This window comes from Rosa rugosa, chromosome 7 (assembly GCF_958449725.1).
Source record: "Rosa rugosa chromosome 7, drRosRugo1.1, whole genome shotgun sequence".
NCBI lineage: Eukaryota > Viridiplantae > Streptophyta > Magnoliopsida > Rosales > Rosaceae > Rosa > Rosa rugosa.
In genome coordinates this window covers 16479522-16503572 of record NC_084826.1, presented here as the reverse complement: position 1 = coordinate 16503572, position 24051 = coordinate 16479522, and the positions used below count along the sequence as shown (strand labels likewise).

At 36.9% G+C, this 24051-nt stretch overlaps 2 protein-coding genes across 21 annotated transcripts; both read right to left on the bottom strand.

The window, feature by feature from the left end:
* Window positions 1-366: 366 nt before the first annotated feature.
* On the bottom strand, window positions 367-11118 carry LOC133723592 (probable disease resistance protein At4g27220). Of its 16 annotated transcripts, none has more exons than XM_062150458.1 (18): window positions 10767-11117; window positions 9798-10639; window positions 6873-9695; window positions 6578-6683; window positions 6315-6404; window positions 6008-6104; window positions 5456-5552; window positions 4929-5027; window positions 4311-4424; window positions 3850-4099; window positions 3676-3759; window positions 3345-3586; window positions 3223-3279; window positions 3068-3122; window positions 1887-1979; window positions 1030-1182; window positions 541-616; window positions 367-396 (listed from the first exon to the last, which is right to left on the bottom strand). In XM_062150458.1, the coding sequence occupies exons 1-4, from the start codon at window positions 10791-10793 to the stop codon at window positions 6659-6661; spliced, it is 3717 nt and encodes a 1238-aa protein (XP_062006442.1). In that variant the 5' UTR covers window positions 10794-11117; the 3' UTR covers window positions 367-396; window positions 541-616; window positions 1030-1182; window positions 1887-1979; window positions 3068-3122; window positions 3223-3279; window positions 3345-3586; window positions 3676-3759; window positions 3850-4099; window positions 4311-4424; window positions 4929-5027; window positions 5456-5552; window positions 6008-6104; window positions 6315-6404; window positions 6578-6658. The 16 variants fall into 16 exon arrangements, with proteins under 16 accessions (XP_062006442.1, XP_062006449.1, XP_062006456.1 ...); XM_062150465.1 differs by lacking the exon at window positions 4311-4424 and adding an exon at window positions 2896-2963 and having other exon boundaries at window positions 3064-3122; XM_062150472.1 differs by lacking the exon at window positions 4311-4424 and having other exon boundaries at window positions 6879-9695; window positions 10767-11118.
* Window positions 11119-11719: 601 nt separating this feature from the next.
* On the bottom strand, window positions 11720-23555 carry LOC133723594 (probable disease resistance protein At4g27220). 5 transcript variants are annotated; one of them, XM_062150474.1, is made up of 14 exons: window positions 23379-23555; window positions 22642-23276; window positions 19716-22535; window positions 18889-18935; window positions 15480-15585; window positions 15306-15385; window positions 15132-15216; window positions 14967-15036; window positions 14760-14859; window positions 14638-14687; window positions 14483-14537; window positions 13424-13522; window positions 12498-12731; window positions 11720-12047 (listed from the first exon to the last, which is right to left on the bottom strand). In XM_062150474.1, exons 1-4 carry the CDS (start codon window positions 23397-23399, stop codon window positions 18890-18892), a joined length of 3522 nt encoding a protein of 1173 aa, XP_062006458.1. In that variant the 5' UTR covers window positions 23400-23555; the 3' UTR covers window positions 11720-12047; window positions 12498-12731; window positions 13424-13522; window positions 14483-14537; window positions 14638-14687; window positions 14760-14859; window positions 14967-15036; window positions 15132-15216; window positions 15306-15385; window positions 15480-15585; window position 18889. The 5 variants fall into 5 exon arrangements, with proteins under 5 accessions (XP_062006458.1, XP_062006460.1, XP_062006461.1 ...); XM_062150476.1 differs by having other exon boundaries at window positions 15132-15213; XM_062150477.1 differs by having other exon boundaries at window positions 14472-14537; window positions 14967-15216.
* Window positions 23556-24051: the final 496 nt, after the last annotated feature.

The following is a 24051-nucleotide window of genomic DNA, read 5'->3' as shown; positions in this document are numbered from 1 at the left end:
AGATTTCACATGTCTTGATATTTCCAGATTTCATACAAGAATTTAATCCCACCCTAAAAATAACACCATAAAACTCATCTCATTCAAGCTTCAATCAATCTACTGAATCTGGAACTTCCACACTCGATAATGGTGGCTTGAATTATATATTGACGCCAACTTCAATGAGGAAATTCATAACAACGGATTACGAGTGAACAGAGTTCTGGGTGGAGAACAAAGTGAAAGTAGATGGGGACCAGCAGTCTCTTTTACGAGGGGAGAACAACATGAAAGCAAATGTGACGACTTTCTAGTATGGGACCAGTGCATAAGCCCGCGCGATTCTGCGGGTTTCTTTACTTCCCGGATTGTATTCGTAATATATTTCATACTTCAGCTGACTATCTGTGCATCCTACATACAACCAAGGAGTCGCTTAATATATGAAGAAACATTTGAAACCATATAATCTTCTTATATCAGTCCAACCACAGAACTTATTACTCGTAAAAGATTTGCAATCTTGCAATTAACAAAAAGCAAGCCAAATTGCATTACTTATGACAGCTTCCACAGGTAGCTGTACAAGTGACAACTTGTACTCTCACAATTGTAACAGAATGCATATCCTCGCCTGCAGAATTTACATTGGCAATCCATCAGTAAAACAAAGAAACAATCTGGAAATCCACACCCGCGGCAAAAACAACTTTGATGATGAACATTATTAAAACAAAAAAAATTATATATACACCCAAAGAGAGTTAATCTAAGTTGAAGGAGTCATATTTGATAGGATACGAATAAGACACAACAAAATAGTCACTCCACATTTCAACACATTTTGATACTTGTACTCCATTTTAAGTAGTATCAAGTGGAGATCAAAAATCATTCCCTTTAAAATGTAGAAACTAACATGTTCCACTTATGTACCAAATAAACACTATTCCCCATTAGAAAATTACTATCTTTCACGGCTAGCTATTAACACCAAAAACATCTATATATGAGGCTGCTAGCACAGAACAAAGTTCAGTTCATCACCTGCACTTCATGTAGGAGCAACCAACCGACTTTTTGATACGGAACATGCAGCTTGGACACCACCTCCTGTTCTGGCTCTGCGCCAGTTCATCAACATAACAGAATACTTTCCTTTTGTTGAGCCTGAAGTTTCATTTCAACCATTTTGTAGTGCTAAAGACAGCAAGCCAAATTGCCAAAAACAGTACAACACCATTAAATTTCAACTTCCATGTCTTTTAAAAAAACATTACCAATGTTTGAGAAGAACTTGAATAAGCTTCCAGTATGATTCAAACGAAAGAACAAAAGCAGAGCAAAAGCAAAAGCTTAAAATTGGATTCATATATTCATTCATTTCAATCCCAATTAAGTTTTAGCAAATCAGCTGTGCAAAGTATTAAACTTGGGAAATTGAATAGAACTATAAGAGTCATAACCCCAATGGTCAACAAGAAAAATATTGTGTCTTTAAGAAAAGAAAGAAGTAAAACATAATGGGCAAACCTTTCTGGGAAAAAAGATCAAGAAACTGCCTTTCACAAAAGGCCTTTCATCCTGAATGAATTTTCTTGTGTTCCACATGAGAAAAATTCAAGTTTCAAATCTACAATTCAGTTAACATTTCATACAACAACTCGGAAGCATTCAAAAGCCGCATTACAAAATCAATCTAAACATTAAATATTCCAATATTAATATTGAATTACAGAGTTTATAAATTAGAATTGGAATTCAAACTGCAAGCAATAAGACATCCATGGCAAGCTCAACTTCTAATAGAACCTAACCCTAGCATGTCATTGAAGATGCAGTAACAATCATGACATTGATCATAAGTCATAACAAATGCATAGTATCCAATGGAAGGATCAGACCTTTTCGAGAATGCGTTGAAGCCGCTGAATCTATTCGTACTCACCACCTTTGCTGAAGACTTCTTGGCAGCAATCACGTAGATTTTACCCTATCTGAAATTTAAACAGAAAGATAAGTTAACGTGATCCGAAAATCAACTGTAAACATTTGGATATGATGGGCTTAGAATATATCTAAGAATACCTCAAAGTTCTGTTCTCCTAAACTGAGACAAAAGTTTTTGCGTAGGTAGTTCATTATCTATAGGCAAAAGTGCATTATCATAGATTTTTAAAGAGGGGATGGTTACAGACTGTGGCTATATATTCAATCAGGTGGGAATTTCAGGATTTTGAAGAAGCAACAATGGAATAATACCAATGGTGATGGCTAGTGAAAAGTATGAGAAATCCAACTACCTCACACACACAGAGATACACAATCACAAACTCCTGATAATTTAGACCTACTAAATTACTTTGTTCCTGGGCTCAAAGACTGAGCAAGCAGGAGAATGATACAATACTAAGTAAGCGACTTCTGAGGCCAGTATCAAGGTATATATAATAAAATGTACAAAGGAGCATGGTATGATAGTCCATGATTCATGTAATATATGTCGTAATTGAATAACAACATATGAACTTCAACAGCAATTATATATGTACATGCTTCGAATAAGACCATATATGAAAATCAACAGGAATCACGTGTATATTTCTCAGTTGCTTGTTTTTTTTAATCTGCAGTCCCTAAACAACTAAACCAATTCAACTAAAACGAACTGACTATGAGTACAGATAGAATCCAAAAAGTGAAGTGAGTTGAAGCAAGCAGAATTCGGAAGGCAGCGGAGATATATTCACCCCGAACAGAAACCTTTTTTTTTTTTTCATTGTTCTGTGACCAAACCAATTCAAGTAAACAAATTCAGTATATTGGTTTTTTTGGATCTGCAGTCCCTAAACAACTAAAAGAAATGAAATCAAGTTCTCAGCTGCATAACTAAGAGAAGGAAAACAACTATACCAATTCAAAACAACAAATCCAAAGACTGAAGCATGGTCAGAGAACGATAGCACCTAAATTCAGAATATCTTCCACGTTTCAAAAACATAAAATCAAGCACACATGAGTATGACTGAAGAGGAGGTTAATGGATTTGAATGTATTTACTAATTCCTTGCTTACACATACTTACTGGACACAGCTCATGGCTTATTTCTTCAAGTGTCTTTTTGGGTTTTCCATGTTACCTGAAAAATGTAAAATTTCAGGACAACTTTACCATTTACTGCATTTACCATTGTTACTGGAAGTAGAAAGAAATGGTATGACATAAGATTTAAAAGATACCAGGGATCCAATGGCTTGCCAAGTATGCTTGAGTTCATCCCAAGCTGAACCTGCATACTGCATTTTCATTTATTCAGTAAGAGTTTATAATACAATAAGGCAAGATAAAAATATCAAGGTACCTCATCTGTTGTTTTATAGCTCCAATGCTCCAGCTCAATCAAACCAGCTTTTATATATTCCCCATTACTAAACGCACAGCACTCTAGCTTCCACCATTTGCTTTTATACACAGTTCAATTGCTATACTGGCTTCATAAAGCGTAATGTAAGCCCAACCTGATCACCACCTTAAGGTGTTGAATCACCTCCACCAGGTCTGATCACTACTTTCATCAAGCTTCCGGCCACTATTTTCATCCTTCTATTACCAAACAAAAATCAAGGAAAATTGAGTAGCATTTCAATTTCCACATATTCATACTCTAACTTGCTAAAATTGAAGCTACCTACGTCTTTTCGTCATTGGTAGGTTCTTTCTTCGGCTTCTGTGGCGCAGGGGCTTCGCCCAAAGTTCAAGAACGATGAAATCCCTAGCTGTAGACGAAGCAAAGAGTTCCAGTTAGTTGAGGCAGTCGCAGTAGGAATCTCCGTACACTCAATTAGCTTGGGAATCACAGAGCTGACCAGAAATTCGGATGGCTGAGGACAAATCCCGAGTGATTGGCTCGAGAGTCGTCGATACTGGAAGCTTCGGTTCCCTATTTGAATTCCAACCAGAACTCGTTCCCCCTCTCTCTCTTTATCTCTCTTCGTGCGAAGCAAAGAAGCCCCTCACTTTCTACCTCTCCCACCCTTGCAGTCTTTCTGTGAAGCAACAGACGTTACTCTCTTACTGTTTTTCTTCATGCAAAGTCTTTGGGTTGAAGCCTTTACTCTGTCACAGTTGGATTACAATTAGTCTTATGAATTGAATGGGACCTATAAAATGTTGAAATGAATCTAGCTAATTTAACAACTGAAATCTATTGAGAACCAAATACTGATCTTTCTGTCCCATTGGTACTGATCTTTCTGTCCCATTGGTACAAGCCTAATGAATACAACAAGGTGTATAACACTAAATATTTCTATAATTTAGATTGTACCTCTATTTATTTCTAGTTTTTCATTGAACCTTGTTCATCTAGTTCTTGTCTCAATCAAAATGACCTCAACTAGATGATCAAACACATTGATTATTGCTTTCATTCCTGCAAAAACTAAACTTATCTTTCAGCTTCAGTTTTAGGTGGTGAGGCAACACCCTAAGTATATGCATTCTTATACGGATTTGAAAGGAATAATTCACAGGACAATATGGTTAAATCTGAAGATCATTAAATTCTGTATTTCAAAATTCAAATAACTAGTCCAAAATCCACTTATAAACAATTTTACTTCCATATATATATATATATATATATATATATATATATATATATATATATATATATATATATATATATTAGAGTTCATTTATAAGTTTTCTGTATGACATGTAATCACTCCTCATTTCCTTCCTTTGTTTATTAAAATTTGCATTTTAAACAAATGTATGAAACTCTGATTCTTTGAATTGAAGAGCCGTTTAACGTATGAGATGACAGCAGTTGATGCACACTTAACAGTTTTACATTAGAATCCTTGTTGAGTAAACTATGTATATGTGTTTTAATACATTGATGATGCACAGAAAAACTTGGATCCAGAACAAGTAGACTCACTAAAAAATTTGCATTATCCTCAGCATTCCTTTTGCTTCTTTTCGCATTCAGCAGCGTTACGATCCAAACACAGTAGAAAGTGGAACTACGAGGAGTTCCCTGCCAATGAGCACGACGATGGTTATAATCACATTTGGAGAACCAAATACCCCAAATCAAAGTGTGCACTTAATTATCTAAACCATATATTGACACAGTTACACTCGCAATGCATTTAGTTGCTCTGCTGCATATATAACATGGACATGAAGAGATTGGGTTCACAGTCGTGCTATTATGGCTCGTTTTGGCATCAAAAGAAATAAAGAGACAAATATAAGTTGATGTGAAGTAATTATCAGAGTATTATAAATGAGAAGCCATTTAATTAGTTTATGAATTTTAACAAGTGGACGTCTTAAGTTATTATATGCAAAAATTCACATAAAAACATAATATCAACCACTGTTTAGCCAAACACAGAGCATGGTAGAGCAACAAGAATTTATAGGTATAAATTTGAAGACAAAAATGAGATTAGAACCAACCAGAATATATAGAGCACAAGTGGTGATGCTCACAGAAGCAAAAGCAATTAGGGTACAATTGATGGTAACCCAGATTTAGATTTAGTTGTAAGAATGCCTGAAATTCAAATCATAGTACAAGAATATAGTAAAAAAATAAAAACATGAAATAGCTGAATATATAAATGGTGTTTGCAAATGTATTCATATACAATTATACATCATCACATCCGATCAAAATCTAAAGTTGCACAGATATGTAAATTCAACTTACTGCACTACCTAGTCCAGAAATAGAAACCTAAAGCAACTTACAAGCCTAATGCTACCAGAAGTAAATACATATAGTCACAAAGTTGACGTTTATTCCACTGGTATCAAGTCAAAGAAGAAAAAACTGCATGATATTGTTGACTCAACGTCTTGAGCAGGTTAATTCATAGAAACCTCTTCAAAAAGCTATAAAGCTTTGGTTGGTTCCATGCCATTTCAACGGCTTCATACTCAAATACATATTAATGAAGAAAATGGTACTTGCAATAAAACCAGATATCAAAAAGTAGACATCTGTACCTTTCAATTTGAGATGGCCCATTCCATTCTTTTGGGGGAATGCTCCAAGATCAGAGTCACTTTCAAGAAAGAATCCATTCCCTTCTGATAGGGCCACCTGGACACCAACAAACCACTGAACATGTTACAGCATTCCAACAACATTTTTGTCAAGCAAAGTATTATGTACCGAGTTCAATTGGCATAGAAACCACAAAGACGGGCCAGGGAGGGAAGTATACACATCTCAAAAACAAGGATTTATTTATTAAACTGGAACCTTAAATAAAAAATACCTAATGAGAGTTGATAGTACAAATGGATATACCTTTTATGAGCCAATGAATCGAACTCATTGGGAGCGGGGGTAACCCTCCACTGAGAGCACAACCTAGACTCCACCTTCCCAGCAATGACTCTGAATAGAAAGCTAGACTCAAATTAAGCTATTAAATTCAAAAGCTTTACCATGAATTGTCAGAATGGAAAACAGAGCCCTTTTGGTGAAATTAATGAAAGTATCATCAGTTTCACTACTTAAAGTAACAATAAACCAAATGTCTACATTAAAATTATGTATGGTGCATATACCTTCAGTGACTTGCCAGGAGACTCCATCTACACCCCTTCAATACTTTCAATTACATGAGCCAACTTGATATTTTGATTCCCCTACCAACTTGATATTTTGAATCCCCTAAAAAAACATAACAGGGAGACGAATGTCATAAATAGAATAACTACCAATAGCATATATATATAACTCATCAAAACAGCTTTTAGTTTCTATTTTTTTATTAGCAGAAACTCAAACTAGCCTACCAATTATATAAGCAGACTATAAGAGAAAAGAAAAATGAATTAAGTTTATGACCCAGCAACATACTTATACCCTAGTTTGCTGAGTAGCAGAGAATGACGAGGAGCATCATTGAAAACGACTTGGTTCCTGCTGTGGAAGTAGTCAGAAGCAGAGGATGGAAATGACAAGTGGGGGCAGCCAAACAGACTCAGTTTTTCCAATGAAGGACACTCAAAATCAATAGTAGCACTTCCCTTGTACAACATTGGAAGATCTTCCAAAGCTAGGTTCTTCAATTTTGGAAGAATGGTCTTCTTGTTGTTCAATGTTTCCCTACTTTCTTCAATTACTCTTTCCAAGACAGGGCATTCGGATACAATAAGGTCTTCCAATTGAAAAAGACACTGAGCTACATCAAATGTGAAGAGGCTTCCCTGGAAGTTGCAATTACGAATGACCAATTTCTTTAGAGCCTGGAACATTCCATGTGGAGCAGGACCATTACATATGCTTGTTACGACATCTAGATACCGTAAATCCATCTCTCTCAGATTTGTTTGATCTGGCTCAAAACCTTCACATCCAAACACATGTTCCACTTCACTTGACTCACAGATTAGTTTTTCCAGATTTGGTAGTTGCTGCAACAATTTAGATGGCAACAGTACATTCCCCAAGATAGGACACTTAAGGACCTTCAATAATTTCAGACTGCAGAGAGATCCTGGTGGTAACTCACCAACACATAACTGCTTCAAGTAATCCAGGTATTCCAGATACAACTCTTCCAAATTCTCAAACACAGGCATATCTAGAACACATGTTATTGCATTCATCAATTCTTTCAAGTTCTCATGGCAACCAATTACAGAGAGAACTTTCAATCCATGTAACCTTCCACGGTCATATTCCACAAGAATGTTACTTAACCCTTTGCAGTAACTATAAAGTAGCCTCTCAGTATTCTTTACCACAGCGTTGACAAACCAGTCCGGACAGATTCCTATGGTAGTGTCAGTTCCATTAAAACTCAACGATCTACAATTATGACCAGATTGACTGTTCGAAGTGAAATAACTGTTGCTGCAAATAGTAATATCAAAGTAAACCCAATTCGGTTCGACCTCAACACTTATAGGGATGCAATTTGCATCTGACATCCAAACTTTCAAAATGCTTAAATATGATAAACCAACTAATTCATCAAAGCCAATATTAGTTTCTTCTCCTTCTCCATCAATTTTACTCCCCCACTCCCAAAATCCACATTGCATGTACAGTTCTTCTAATCTATGCAACTTTGATATCACTTTAGATGGAATTGTGCCAATACATCCATTCGTGGATGTGAAAAGGAATCTATCAGCTCTAGTGATATCCAGCATCCTTAGACTGGTCAACTGTCCTATTTCTCTTGGCAATTCTTTCAGAGCATTTCCTCTCATACTAAGAATCTCAAGCTTGTTAAGTTTTCCGATTACAGAAATGTCAATTATGTTCTTGCAGTAATCTAAATACAAAGCTTGAAGGTTGGTTAGGAAACTGATTGATTGGGGTAGTAATGAAATACCAGTGCGGCTAAGATCCAAGACTCTTAATTCTTTCTGATTTTGGAAGAAAGAGTTAGGGATATCATTTAATGAAGCATTGTCTTGCAGTAATAAAATCTGGAGATTTGAACATACCAACTCTTCGGGTAGCTTGCAAATTTTGTTCTTCAGTAGTGAGATTGCAGAGTAGCCCTTACGTGCATCAATCCTTGGCCAATTCTTCAATTCACAGCCAACTTTCACCAAGAACCGCGGGCCGTCTTCAGATAATGATATCAATATTGCCATATCCCGAATGACATCATGCATCCTTACACATACGTCATGTCTAGAGTCCAAAAGCAAGCTAGAGTCTTTAAGGGCCTTCACCGCTGAATTTGTTGTGGCGCGGGCGTCTAGCATGTCGGAATCTTGAAACATTCCTTTCCCAATTCCATAATTGAGCAAGTATTCAATTGGGATATCATAATCTTCTGGGAACAGGCAGCAAAGCAAGAAGCATGATTTCGAAACATCAGATTTCAAGTAATCATAGCTTAACTTTATGCATTTGAACACATCTTCCTCAGCTTCAAGGACGGGGGGTTGAGACGCTTTTAGTCGTCGAGCAGCTTCTTTCCATCTGTCCAAACCTTCACCTCGAAGGGCCCTCGCAACTGCTATCAAAGCAATAGGAAGACCAGCGCATTCTCTAGCCACCTCACTCGCTACATCATAGAAATTGGATGATTTGTCAAGAGGGTACTTCCTTGCTTCCTTCACAAATAAGCTCCGAGAATCTTCTTCTGATAAGATATTGAGACGTATGTTTGCATGGCAATCCATGGAACGGCAAACATCCAATTTTCTGGTGGTCAGTAGAACTTTGGAATTGCATCTTTGAAGATCGTTGTGGCTCGGAATTCCAATGTCTGAAAACTCTATTCTCTTCCAAATGTCATCCAAGATTATGAGGATCCTGGTTCCTCTCATTATTTTCTTCTTCAATTCACGGGCTCTTACAGTTTCTGTCTTCTCCTTGAGTTCAAAGCCCAGCATTTCTGCAAATGTCTGTTGAATTTTCATCAAGTCGGGGTTTTGGGATACGACAGCCAAAATCACTTTATCAAAAAGCCTATTTTCTTGGGCTTGTACACCGACATAATTCACCATTGTCGTCTTCCCGACGCCCCCCATTCCGTAGACTCCAATGGTAGTGGCCTCATTATCTTTCAGCGCATTCATGACCTGATCAATGGCTTGTTTTGTTGCTTCAAATGCTTCAAAACCTCCGATGGACATTTTAAGCTCAAGTTCAGTAGCTCGTAATTTATCACACACAGATTCCTCAATGGCATCCAAAAGTTCTCTTTCAGTTCTGCAAGTAAGCATTACGGGTCAAAAAATCATCGGGAAAATTATTGATAAATAAAAAAGCGCAAGTCTTACTAATTTAAAAAAAGGTTTCATCATGCTTTACTTATAATTCTTTGTGTCCCATCCAGAGAAATTTGCCACTTTGTTTAAAGCAGCTCTCCACTGCCGCATCTCCTCTGATCCGTATCGCCCAGAATTTTCATGCTTAGTGAAAGCATCACCGAAATTGCTCTTCTGATATCGTACATCAGTAGGATTCACATAATAAAAAAGTGGCAGAATTCTGTTCTCGTCTTCTTTCATGCATTCACAAATGTATCTAAGTTCCTCCAAACACCAAGTGGAAGAGGCATAGTTTGGAGAGAGAACAATAATTGCAAACCTTGATTCTTCAATTGCTGTTAGGAGAGTGGGAGAAATAACATTCCCTACTTGAAGGTCTGGGTCATCCATGAAAATTTTAATTCCTTTCCTGTTTTGCAGTCGATAGTATATTTCGGCTGCAATACCTTTGCGAGTGTCTACACCCCTGAAACTCAAAAACACATCGTGCTTCCACCTAGGAGCTGATGATGAAGGAAGAGATGTAGAGGCATCGACGTCAACCGGTTCTTGATTACCCTCTGATATTGGCTCTGGGGTTTCAGCTGATGATGAAGGAAGAGATGTAGAGGCATCGACGTCAACCGGTTCTTGATTACCCTCTGATATTGGCTCTGGGGTTTCAACGACGTCAACCAGTTCTTGATTATCCTCTGATATTGGCTCTGGGGTTTCAACCATGTAACTGAACCTATGCTTCCATATCCACCCAAGAGTGGCTATTACGTTCCATGTCACAATCACCACAATAATGAACCAATTCTTCCATATCCACTTAAGACTGGCTATGACACCGAACCATTGCACCATTACCGCACTAATCACAATAATCATCCTCATCGCCTTTCAATTATTATTGTTTCAATATGCAAACACAGAGGAGGAAAACAAAAACGAATCAAAACCAACGAAAACAAATATTGGAGGATACAACTTATATATGAAATAGTGAGTAGAATATGTTTCTAACCTCAAAGACATACTGATAGAACTCCATTAGCTTCAGCTATTACAGACCCAGAGTATTGTGCCTTGGAGATCGAGGAGACTTTTGGATAGATGAATCTCCCTTGGCCTTGAGAGCTAGCTAGGCTTGACAGACAATGTGAAAAACAAGAAAGTTGAACAGAGAGAGTGTGTGTCGTTTTGATGATGAAACATTAAAAGAGTCTCTTCTTGGACATTAAAAGGTTTTACAGTTGTACAAGCATGTGAAAGGAGGTGAAATTTTAAATTACCTTACTGGGTTTGTTTGCTATTTCCAGGACAGGAAAGGGAGTGAATTGGTTTTTCGCTCTCATTTTCTGAAGGGAAGAACTTCCCACAGACCAACCTCGATCTAATTTGTCCGTTGCCCCCATCAGAAGGTAAAGCTTGAGGCAATTATTGGTGTTTATGGTCCTACAGCATCTTCACCTGAAGACATTGATTTTTTAACTATCAAGCCAGCCATGACACTACCACATCGATACTTCGTTAACGTTTCATTTTGGCACTTCAATTCTGTGATCAGTACAAGCAATAAGATTGTCTTGAAATTTCCAGATTTCATACCAGAATTTAATCCGAAATTAACCAGCCACCCTAAAAATAACACCATAAAACTCATCTAATTCAAGCCTCAATCAAGCTAGAACTTCGTACTCTAGAGAACGGTGGCTGCAATTTTATATTGACGTCAACTGCAATGATGACAGGAAATTCATCGAGGCAACAACCATGGATTACGAGTGAACAGAGTTCTAGGTGGAGAGCACAGTGAAAGTAGATGGGGTCCGACCAGCAGTCTCTTTTACGAGTGGAGAACTTTAGTTCCAGATTAGATTTAGGCACCAGGAAAATTCTTTGGATCAAATATATTGTCGACAAAAGCAAAGCATTAAAGTCTCCTAGGCACCAAAGGTAGAGATTGGATCAAATATATTGTCGACAAAAGTAAGCATTAAACTCTTTGAATTGAAGCCTTTACTCTGTCGCAGATGGAGTCCAATTAATATTATGAATTGAATGGAACCTACGAAATGTTGAAATGAATCTAATTTAGCAAGTGAAATCTATTCATAACCAAATACTGATCTTTCTGTCCCATTTGGTACAAGCCTAATGAATACAATTCTTACAACCAAGGTGTATAACACTAAATATTTCTATAACTTGGATTCTAGACAAACATTACTTCAGAAAGCTTCGACATGTAGCTGTATGAGTGACAACTTGTACTCCACAATTGTAACAGAATGCATATCCAGACCTGCAGAATTTACATTGGCAATCCATCAGTAAAACAAAGAAACAATCTGGAAATCCACACCTGCTTCAAAACAACTTTGATGATGAACAATATTAGAACAAAAAACATTATACATACATGCAAAAGAGAGAGATAATCTAAGTTGAAGGAGTCATATCTAGTCCAAGAGGTTTTGATAGGATACGAATAAGACACACTGAAATAGTCACTCCACATTTCAATACATTTTGATACTTGTACTCTCTTTTTAAGTAGTTGCAAGTGGAGATCAAAAATCACTCCCTTTAAAATATAAAAACTAACATGTTCCACTAATATAGCAAAGAGACACTATTTCCCATTAGAAAATTATTATCTTTCACAGCTAGCTATTACTTTAACACAAAACACATCTATATGAGGCATCTAGTAGATGAAACAATGAAAGCAATATCAGAAAAGCACCAGTACCCAATCAAGTTAAGCATTTCAATTTTCAAAATCCAAACCAACACAATCAGCTAGGAGAGAACCAAGTTCAGCAGCTGCACTTCATGTAGGAGCAACCAACCGACTTTTCAACATAGAACATGCAGCTCGGACACCTTCTCCTGTTCTGGCTCTGCGCCAGTTCATTAACATAACAAAACACTTTCCTTTTGTTAAGCTTGAAGTTTCATTGCAACCATTTTGTAGTGCTGAAGACTGCAAGCAGCAAATTGCCAAAAAAGTACAACACCATTAAATTTCAACTTCCATGTCTTTTAAAACAACAGTAGCAATGTATGAGAAGAATTTGAATAAGCTTCAAGTATGATTCAAAGGAAAAAAAACAAAAGCTTAAAATTGGATTCATATATTCATTCGTTTCAATCCCAATTAAGTTTTAGCAAATCAGTTGCGTACAGTATTAAACTTGGGAAATTGAATAGAACTATAAGAGTCATAACCCCGATGGCCAACATGAAAAATATTGTGTCTTTAAGAAAAGAAACAAGTAAAACTTAATGGGCAAACCTTTCTTGGAAAAAAGATTAAGAAAGTGCCTTTCACAAAAGGCCTTTCATCCTTAAAGAATTTTCTTGCGTTCCACGTGAGAAAATTCAAGTTTCAAATGTACAATTCAGCTAACATTTCATACAACAACTCGCAAGCATTCAAAAGCCGGATTACAAAATCAATCTAAACATTAAATATTCCAATATCAATATTGAATCACAAAGTTTATAAATTAGAATTGGAATTCAAACTGAAAGCAGTAAGGCATCCATGGGAAGCTCAACTTCTAATAGAACCTAACCCTAGCATGTCATTGAAAATGCGGTAACAATCATGACTTTGATCATAAGTCATAACAAATGCATAGTATCCAATGGAAGGATCAGAAAGGATCAGACCTTTTCGAGAATGCGTTGAAGCCGCTGAATTTTGTTCTTTTCAAAGTCACCACCTTCGCTGAAGACTTCTTGGCAGCAATCACGTAGATCTTACCCTATCTGAAATTTAAACAGAAAGATAAGTTAACATGTGACCAGAAAATCAATTGTAAACATTTGGATATGATGGGCTTGGAATATATCTAAGATAACCTCAAAGTTGTTCTCCTAAACTGAAACAAAATTTTTGAGTCTGTAGTTCATTATCTATAGGCAAAAGTGCATTATCATAGATTCAGAAAAGGGATGGTTACAGCCTCTAGCTATATATTCAATCAGGTGGGAATTTCAGGATTTTGAAGAAGCAACAATGGAATAATACCAATGGTAATGGCTAGTGAAAAGTATGAGAAATCCAACTACCTCACACACACACAGAGATACACAATCACAAACTCCTCCTGGTAATTTAAACCTACTAAAATACCTTGTTCCTGGACTCAAAAGGACTGAGGAAGCAAGAGATCGATCGAAGGATACAGTACTAAGTAAGCGAGTTCTGAGGCTAGCATCAAGGTATATATATAATAAAATGTACAAAGGAGGATGGTATGATAGTCCATGATTCATGTAATGTATGTCATAATTGAATAACAACATATACACTTCAACAGTAATAATATATGTACATGCTTCAAATAAGACCATATATGAAAACCAACAGGAATCACAAGTATATATTTCTCAGTTGCTTGTTTTTTTTTCAATTGCAGTCCCAAAACAACTAAACAAACTCAATTAAAAAGAACGGACTATGAGTACAGATAGAATCCTAAAAACCAAACCAATTCATCTAAACAAATTCAGTATATTGGTTTTTTTTATCTGGAAGGAAAACAACTAAACTAATTCAAAACAACAAATCCAAAGACTGAAGCATGGTCAAAAAACGGTAGCACCTAAAATTTAGAATATCTTCCACGTTTCAGAAACATAAAATCTGGTACACATGAGTATGATTGAAGAGGAGGTTAATGGATTTGAATCTATTTACTTATTCCTTGCTTACACATTACTTACTGGGCACAGGTCATGGCTTATTTCGTCAAGTCTCTTTTTGGGTTTTTGATGTTACCTGACAAATGTAAAATTTCAGGACAACTTTACCATTTATTGCTTTCACCATTGTTACTGGAAGTAGAAAGAAATGGTATGACATAAGATTTAAAAGATACCAGGGATCCAATGGCTTGCCTAGTATGCTCGAGTTCATCCCAAGCTGAACCTGCATATTGCATTTTCATTAATTCAGTAAGAGTTTATACTACAATAAGGCAAGGTAAAAATGTCAAGGTACCTCATCTGTTGCTTTATAGCTCCAATGCTCCAACTCAGCCAAACCAGCTTTTACATAATCCTCATTACTAAACGAGCAACACTCTCGCTGTAATAGAATGCTATAAAGAAATATAATTGTAAGGCAAAATATAACGAATGTTTTCCTCTCTATTAATCTCTATAGAGACTTGTGAAAATGTGCTTCACGACACACAATTCAACTCACCACTAAATTCTGATCTTGAAGATTCAACTATAACTTCATCCAATGTTCTAACAGTGCAATGATAAATGACCTGCAAATAGAAAAAACTAATCTAGCTTCCACCATTTGCTTTTATACGCAGTTCAATTGCGATACTGGCTTCAGAAAGCGTAATGTAGGCCCAACCTGATCACCATCTAAAGGTGTTGAATCACCTCCACCAGGTCTCATCATTGCTTTCATCAAGCTTCCGGCCACTATTTTCATCCTTCTATTACCAAACAAAAATCAAGGAAAATTGAGTAGCATTTCAATTTACACAGATTCATCAACTAACTTGCTAACATTGAAGCTACCTACCTCTTTTCGTCATCGGTAGGTTCTTTCTTCAGCTTCTGTGGCGCGGGGGCTTCGCCGGAAGTTCAAGAACGATGAAATCCCTAGCCGTGCACGAAGCAAAGAGTTCTGGTTAGTTGAGGCAGTCGGAGTAGGAATCTCTGTACACTCAATTAGCTTGGGAATCACAGAGCTTACCTGAAATTCGGATGGTTGAGGACAAATCCGGAGTGATTGGCTCGAGACTCATTGATTCTGGAAGCTTCAGTTCCCTATTTGAATTCCAACCAGAACTCGTTCTCTCACTCTTCATGCGAAGCAAAGAAGCCCCTCGCTCTCTACCTCTCCCACCCTAGCTGTCTTTCTGCGGAGCAACAGACCGCACTCTCTCACTTTTTATCTTCATGCAAAATCTTTGAATTGAAGCTTTTAATCTGTCACAGTTGGATTCCAATTAATCTGATGAATTGAATGGGACCTATAAAATGTTGAAATGAATCTAGCTAATTTGACAAGTGAAATCTATTCAGAACCAATTAAATACTGATCTTTCTGTCCCATTGGTACAAGCCTAACGAATACAACAAGGATTATGTCAACAATTTAAATTTTCAAAATCCAAACCAACACAATCAGCTAGCAGAGAACCAAGTTCAGCTCATCACCTGCACTTCATGTAGGAGCAACCAACCGACTTTTCGACATAGAACATGCAGCTTGGACACCTCCTCCTGTTCTGGCTCTGCGCCAGTTCATCAACATTATAGAATACTTTCCTTTTGTTGAGCTTGAAGTTTCATTTCAACCATTTTGTAGTGCTGAAGACTGCAAGCAGCCAATTGCCAAAAACAGTACAACACCATTAAATTTCAATTTCCATGTCTTTTAAAACAACATTAGCAATGTATGAGAAGACCAACTCATTTGAATAAGCTTCAAGTATGATTCAAAGGAAAAAAACAAAAGCAGAACAAAACAAAAGCTTAAAATTGAATTCATATGTTCCATTTCAATCACAATTAAGTTTTAGCAAATCAGTTATGCAAAGTATTAAACTTGGGAAATTGAATAGAACTATAAGAGTCATAACCCCGAAGATCAACATGAAAAATACTGCGTCTTTAAGAAAAGAAAGAAGTATAACTTAATGGGCAAACCTTTCTTGGAAAAAAGATTAAGAAACTGCCTTCCAAATCTAAAGGCCTTTCATCCTTAAAATTTTTTATTCTGTTCCACGTGAGAAAATCAAGTTTCAAATGTACAATTCAGCTAACATTTCATACAACAACTCGGAAGCATTCAAAAGCCGCATAACAAAATCAATCTAAACATTAAATATTCCAATTCCAATATTAAATTACAAAGTTTATAAATTAGAATTAGAATTGGAATTCAAACTGTAAGCAATAAGACATCCATGGCAAGCTCAACTTCTAATAGAACCTAACCCTAGCATGTCATTGAAGATGCGGTAACAATCATGACTTTGATCATAAGTCATAACAAATTCATAGTATCCAATGGAAAGATCAGACCTTTTAGAGAATGTGTTGAAGCTGCTGAATTTCGTTCTTTTCGTCGTCACCACCTTTCGCTGAAGACTTCTTGGCAGCAATCAAGTGGACCTTACCCTATTTGAAATTTAAAAAGAAAGATAAGTTAACATGTGATTAGAAAATCAACTGTAAACATTTGGATATGATGGGCTTAGAATATATCTAAGATAACCTCAAAGTTCTGTTCTCCTAAACTGAGACAAAAGTTTTTGAGTCTGTAGTTCATTATCTATAGGCAAAAGTGCATTATCATAGATTTAAAGAAGGGATGGTTACATACTCTGGCTATATATTCAATCAGGTGGGAATTTCAGTATTTTGAAGAAGCAACAATGGAATAATACCAAAGGTGATGGCTAGCGAGAGGTATGAGAAATCCAGCTACCTCACACACAGAGAGAGATACACAATCACAAACTCCTGATAATTTAAACCTACTAAATTACCTTGTTCCTGGACTCAAAGACTGAGCAAGCAGGAGAAGGATAGAGTACTGAGTAAGCAAATTCTGAGGCTAGCATCAAGGTATGTATAATAAAATGTACAAAGGAGCATGGTATGATAGTCCATGATTCATGTAATATATGTCGTAATTGAATAACAACATATGAACTTCAACAATAATAATATATGAATAAGACCATATATGAAAATCAACAGGAAATCACATGTATATATTTCTCAGTTGCTTTTTTTTTTTTTTTTAATCCGCAGTCCCTTAACAACTAAACCAATTCAACTAAAACGAACTGACTATGAGTACAGATAGAATCCAAAAGACCAAACCAATATTTCAACTAAACAGATTCAGTATATTGGTTTTTTTTGGATCTGCAGTCCCTAAACAACTAAAAGAAATGAAATCAAGTTCTCAGCTGCATAACAAAGAGAATGAAAACAACTAAACCAATTCAAAACAACAAATCCAAAGACTGAAGCATGGTCAGAAAATGATAGCACCTAAAATTCAGAATATCTTCCACGTTTCAAAAACATAAAATCAAATACACATGAGTATGATTGAAGAGGAGGTTAATGGATTTGAATGTATTTACTTATTCCTTGCTTACACATTACTTACCGGGCACAGGTCATGGCTTATTTCGTCAAGTGTCTTTTTGGGTTTTTGATGTTACCTGAAAAATGTAAAATTTCAGGACAACTTTACCATTTATTGCTTTCACCATTGTTACTGGAAGTAGAAAGAGATGGTATGACATAAGATTTAAAAGATACCAGGGATCCAATGGCTTGCCTAGTATGCTTGAGTTCATCCCAAGTTGAACCTGCATACTGCATTTTTGTTTATTCAGTAAGCGTTTATAATACAAGAAGGCAAGGTAAAAATATCAAGGTACCTCATCTGTTGCTTTATAGCTTCAATGCTCCAACTCAACCAAACCAGCTTTTACATATTTCCCATTACTAAACGAACAGCACTCTCGCTGTAATAGAAGGCTGCAGAGAAATATAAATGTAAGGCAAAATATAAAGTTTTCCTATATTAATCTCTATAGACTTGTGAAAATGTGCTTCACGACACACAATTCAACTCACCACTAAATTCTGATCTTGAAGATTCAACAATAACTCCATCCAATGCTCTAACAATGCAATGATATATGAGCTGCAAATAGAAAAAACTAATCTAGCTTCCACCAATTGCTTTTATTCACAGTTCAATTGCGATATCGGCTTCAGAAAGCGTAATGTAAGCCCAACCTGATCACCATCTGAAGGTGTTGAATCACCTCCACCAGGTCTGATCACTGCTTTCATCAAGCTTCCGGCCACTATTACCAAAACAAAAATCAAGGAAAATTAAGTAGCATTTCAATTTCCACAGATTCATCATCTAACTTGCTAAAATTGAAGCTACCTACCTCTTTTTTTCATCGGTAGGTTCTTTCTTCGGCTGCTGTGGTGCGGGGGCTTCACAGAGCTTGGGAATCACCGAGATTACCTGAAATTCGGATGGTTGAGGACAAATCAGGAGTAATCGCTATTTGAATTCCAACCAGAACTCGTTCTCTCTCTCTCTCTCTTCGCTCTCTACCTCTCCCACCCTAGCTGTCTTCGAAGTACTGAAGCCGTTAATCTGTCACAGTTGGATTCCAATTAATCTGATGAATTGAATGGGACCAATAAAATGTTGAAATGAATCTAGCTAATTTGACAAGTGAAATCAATTCATAACCCCCAATTAAATACTGATGTTTCTGTGCCATTGGTACAAGCCTAATGAATACAACAAGGATTATGTTTTCAAATTTTGCGACAGTCAGTTGATTGCAAAAGTAAAAAAATAAAAATAAGCTGGTACTGGTAGTCAAAACTAACGTTAGCAGAACTCGTTTTCAATTTTTTTTTAAATCAGAAATATTAATAAAACCAAAACCATCCATATATCTGAGGATCAAACAACAACCAAACCTGACAAATATCATTCACTAAAACAATGAGAGCTCGCTTATTCAAAAGCAAGCCTTCAAACATGATGCAAATCTGGCTACCTATTTCCTAGCCAGTTACCCTAGCATGCACGCAATTGTGATGAAATTAGGAGACATAGAATCAACAAATCAAAAAACTTCCATTAAAAGCTGAAGAAACCAACAAACAATTAAATTTTTGAAAGCGGAACTCGTTTGCAAGAAAAGATTAAGAAAGCAAAATAAATAATCTCTAAGATATTTGAGAAATTAAGCAAATAAATAATGTTGATTATGGAAAAGCTCTATTTATATATAGATCACTCACCAAAACAGCTTTTAATTTCTATTTGTTTACTAGCAGGAATTCAAACTAGCCTACCAATTATATAAGCAGACTATAAGAGAAAAGAAAAATGAATTAAGTTTATGACCCAGCAACATACTTATACCCTAGTTTGCTGAGTAGCAGAGAATGACGAGGAGCATCATTGAAAACGACTTGGTTCCTGCTGTGGAAGTAGTCAGAAGCAGAGGATGGAAATGACAAGTGGGGGCAGCCAAACAGACTCAGGTTTTCCAATGAAGGACACTCAAAATCAATAGTAGCACTTCCCTCGTACAACATTGGAAGATTTTCCAAATTTAGGTTCTTCAATTTTGGAAGAACGGTCTTCTTGTTGTTCAATGTTTCCCTCCTTTCGATTACTCTTTCCAAGACAGGGCATTCGGATACAGTAAGGTTTTCCAATTGAAAAAGACACTGAGCTACATCAAATGTGAAGAGACTTCCTTGGAAGTTGCACTTGTAAATGACCAATTGCTTTAGAGCCTGGAACATTCCGCGTGGAGCAGGACCATTACATATGCTTCGTACTACATCTAGATCTCGCAACTCCATCTCCCTCAGATTTGTTTGATCTGGCTCAAATCCTTTACATTCAAACACATGATCCACTTTACCTCCATCACAGTATAGTTTTTCCAGATTTGGTAGTTTCTGCAACAATTTTGATGGCAACAGTACATTCCTCAAGTTACGACACTGACGGACCTCCAATAATTTCAGACTGCAGAGAGATCCAGGTGGTAACTCACCAACACATAACTGCTTCAGGTCATCCAGCCTAAACAGTACCAACTCTTCCAAGTTCTCAAACACAGGCATATCTGGAACACATGTTATTGCATTCATCAATTCTTTCAAGTTCTCACAGCGACCAATTACAGAGAGAACTTTCAGTCCATGAAACCTCCCACGGTCATATTCCACAAGAATGTTACTCAACCCTCTGCATTCTCTATAACTTAGCCTCTCAGTGTTCTTTACCACAGTGTCGACAAACCAGTCCGGAAAGGTTCCTATGGTTGTGTCAGTACTATCAAGACTCAAGGATCTACAATTATGACCAAATTGTGGGCTCTTAATGACTCTCTCTTCATTATGGCCGCTGCAAATAATAATATCGAAGTAAACCCAATTCGGTTCGACCTCAACACTTTTAGGGATGCAATTTGCATCAAATATGCAAACTTTCAAAATGCTTAAATATGATAAACCAGCTAATTCATCAAAGCCAATATTAGTTTCTTCTCCTTCTCCATCAATTTTACTCCCCCAGTCCCAAAATCCACATTGCATGTACAGCTCTTCTAATTTATGCAACTTTGATATCAATTTAGATGGAATTGTGCAAATACTTCCTCTCATGGGAAAAGCTGCAGCACTTATATCGAGCATCCTTAGATTGGTCAATTGTCCTATTTCTCTTGACAAGTCTTTCAGAGAAGTTCCTCTCATTCTCATACTAAGAATCTCAAGCTTGTGAAGTTTTCCGATTACAGAAGTGTCAACTTTGTTGCCGCAATAATCTAAATACAAAGCTTGAAGGTTGGTTAGGAAACCGATTGATTGGGGTAGTAGTGAAATACCAGTGCGGCTAAGATCCAAGACTCTTAATTCTTTCTGACTTTGGAAGAAAGAGTTAGGGATATCATTTAATGAAGCATTGTGTTGTAGTAATAAAATCTGGAGATTTTGACATACCAACTCTTCGGGTAGCTTGCAAATTCCGTTCATCATTAGTGAGATTGCAGAGTAGCCTTTATGTACATCAATCCTTGGCCAATTCTTCAATTCACAGCCAACTTTCACCAAGAACCTCTGGCCGTCTTCAGATGAGGAAATTCGTATTGCCATATCCCGAATGACATCATGCATCCTTACACATTTGTCATCTCCAGCGTCCAAAAGCAAGCAAGAATCTTTAAGGGCCTTCACCACTAAGTATGTTGTCGCTCGGGCTTCTAGCATGTTTGAATCTTGAAACATTCCTTTCCCAATGCTATACATGAGCAAGTGTTCAATTGGGATATCATAATCTTCTGGGAACAGGCAGCAAAGCAAGAAGCATGATTTGGAATCATCAGATTTCAAGTAATCATAGCTTAACTTTATGCATGCAAACACATCTCCCTCATCTTCAGGGTTGGCAGGTTGAGACGCTTTTAGTCGTCGAGCAGCTTCTTTCCATCCATCCAAACCTTCATCTCGAAGGGCCCTCGCAACTGCTATCAAAGCAACTGGTAGACCGGCGCATTCTCTAGCCACCTTACGTGCTACATCATAGAAATTGGTTGATTTGTCAAAAGACTTCCTTGCTTCCTTCACAAATAAGCTCCAAGAATCTTCTTCTGATAAGATATTGAGATGTATGTTTGCATGGCAATCCATGGAATGGCAAACACTCAATTTTCTGGTGGTTAGTAGAACTTTGGATTTGCATCTTTGAAGTTCGTTGTGGCTCGGAATTCCAATGCTTGAAAAGTCTATTCTCTTCCAAATGTCATCCAAGATTATGAGGATTCCAGTTCCTCTCATTATCTTCTCCTTCAATTTAATGGCTCTTCCAATTTCTGTCTCCTCCTTGAATTTAAAGCCCAGCAGTTCTGCAAATGTCTCTTGAACTTTCATCAAGTCGGGGTTTTGGGATACGACAACCATAATCACTTGATTAAAAAGCCTGCTTTCTTGGGCTTGTGCTCCAACATATTTCACCATTGTCGTCTTTCCAACGCCCCCCATTCCGTAGATCCCAATGGTAGTGGCCTCATCGTCTTTTAGCTCATTCATGACTTTATCAATGACTTGTTTTGTTGCTTCAAATGCTTCAAAACCTCCGATGGACATTTTAAACTCATGTTCAGTAGATCGTAATTTATTGCACACAGATTCCTCAATGGCATCCAAAAGTTCTCTTTCAGTTCTGCAAGTAAGCATTACGGGTCAAAAGATCATCAGGGAAAATAAATGATAAACCCAAAAGCACAAGTATAACTGTTGTTGATTAAAAAATGTCTCATGATGTTTACTTATAATTCAGTGTATGCCACCCAGAGAAATTTGCCACTTTTTTTAAAGCATCTCTCCACTGCTGCACCTTCTCTGATCTGTGTCGCCCAGATTTTTGATGCTTAGTGAAAGCATCTCCGAAACTACTCTTCTGATATCGTACATCAGTAGGATCCACATAATAAAAAAGTGGCAGAATTCTGTTGTTGTCTTCTTCCATGCATTCACAAATGTTTCTAAGTTCCTCCAAACACCAAGTGGAAGTGGCATAGTTTGGAGAGAGAACAATAATTGCAAACCTTGATTCTTTAATTGCCGTTAGGAGAGTGGGAGAAATAACATCCCCTACTTGAAGGTCTTGGTCATCCATGAATGTTTTGATTCCTCTCCTGTTTTGCAGTCGATCGTATAATTCGAATGCAATACCTTTGCGAGTGTCTCCACCCCTGAAACTCAAAAACACATCATGCTTCCACCTAGGAGCTGATGATGAAGGAAGAGGTGCAGAGGCATCGACGTCAACCGGTTCTTGATTATCCTCTGATATTGGCTCTGGCTTTTCAACCATGTAACTGAACCAACTCTTCCATATCCACTTAAGACTGGCTAGGACACCGATCCATGTCACAGTTACCACAAGAATCGCCAACACCATCTTTAAATATGCAAACATAGAGGAGAAAAACAAAAACGAATCAAAACAAATATTGGAGGATACAACTTATATATGAAATAGTTAGTAAAATATGTTTCTTACCTGGAAGAAATAAAAGTCCATTAGCTTCAGCTGTTTCAGACACAGAAGTAGTGTGCGATGGAGATCGAGGAGACTTTGCAAGCAACTTCGGAGTTTCTAGTGACCTCCGGTCCTCCACCCGCGGAATCGGAGCGTTGACTCTTTTTCTCTGTGTTTGCTCTTCGCTGTGTGATTGAATTGATGACCGAGAGGTGGCTGTTAAATTTAAATTGGGGTGGGTCGGGTCTTCAGAACAACTCGACCCAAGTGGTTGTGTGGACCTTGCTTGGAATCCAGACGGCCCAGATTTATCTAATTCGAGGTAACAACTAACACGTGTGTCCTGAAACCTAACCCGGGTCTTTTTTTTTTTTTTTTTGAGAAGAACCTAACACGCGTCTTCAACTGCGTTAAGATCAAGAAATTGAGTCCTATTTCCAACAAAAATATAAAATATTCTCATTTTCAACTATAACCTAATTTTAATCGACATGCATTGAAAGGAAAAAAAAAAAGGAAAAGAAAAAAAAAGTAAAAAAAGAAAATTAAATTACTATTTAAAGAATTAGGGACGATAGCTTAATTTGAAAAGTCTACAATGAAAAAGAAAAATAATAATTTTTTTTTTGACAAAGAACATTATAATAGAGATTTCATTAATATAGGGTAAGACTAGAATGACATTTCGCTGTCA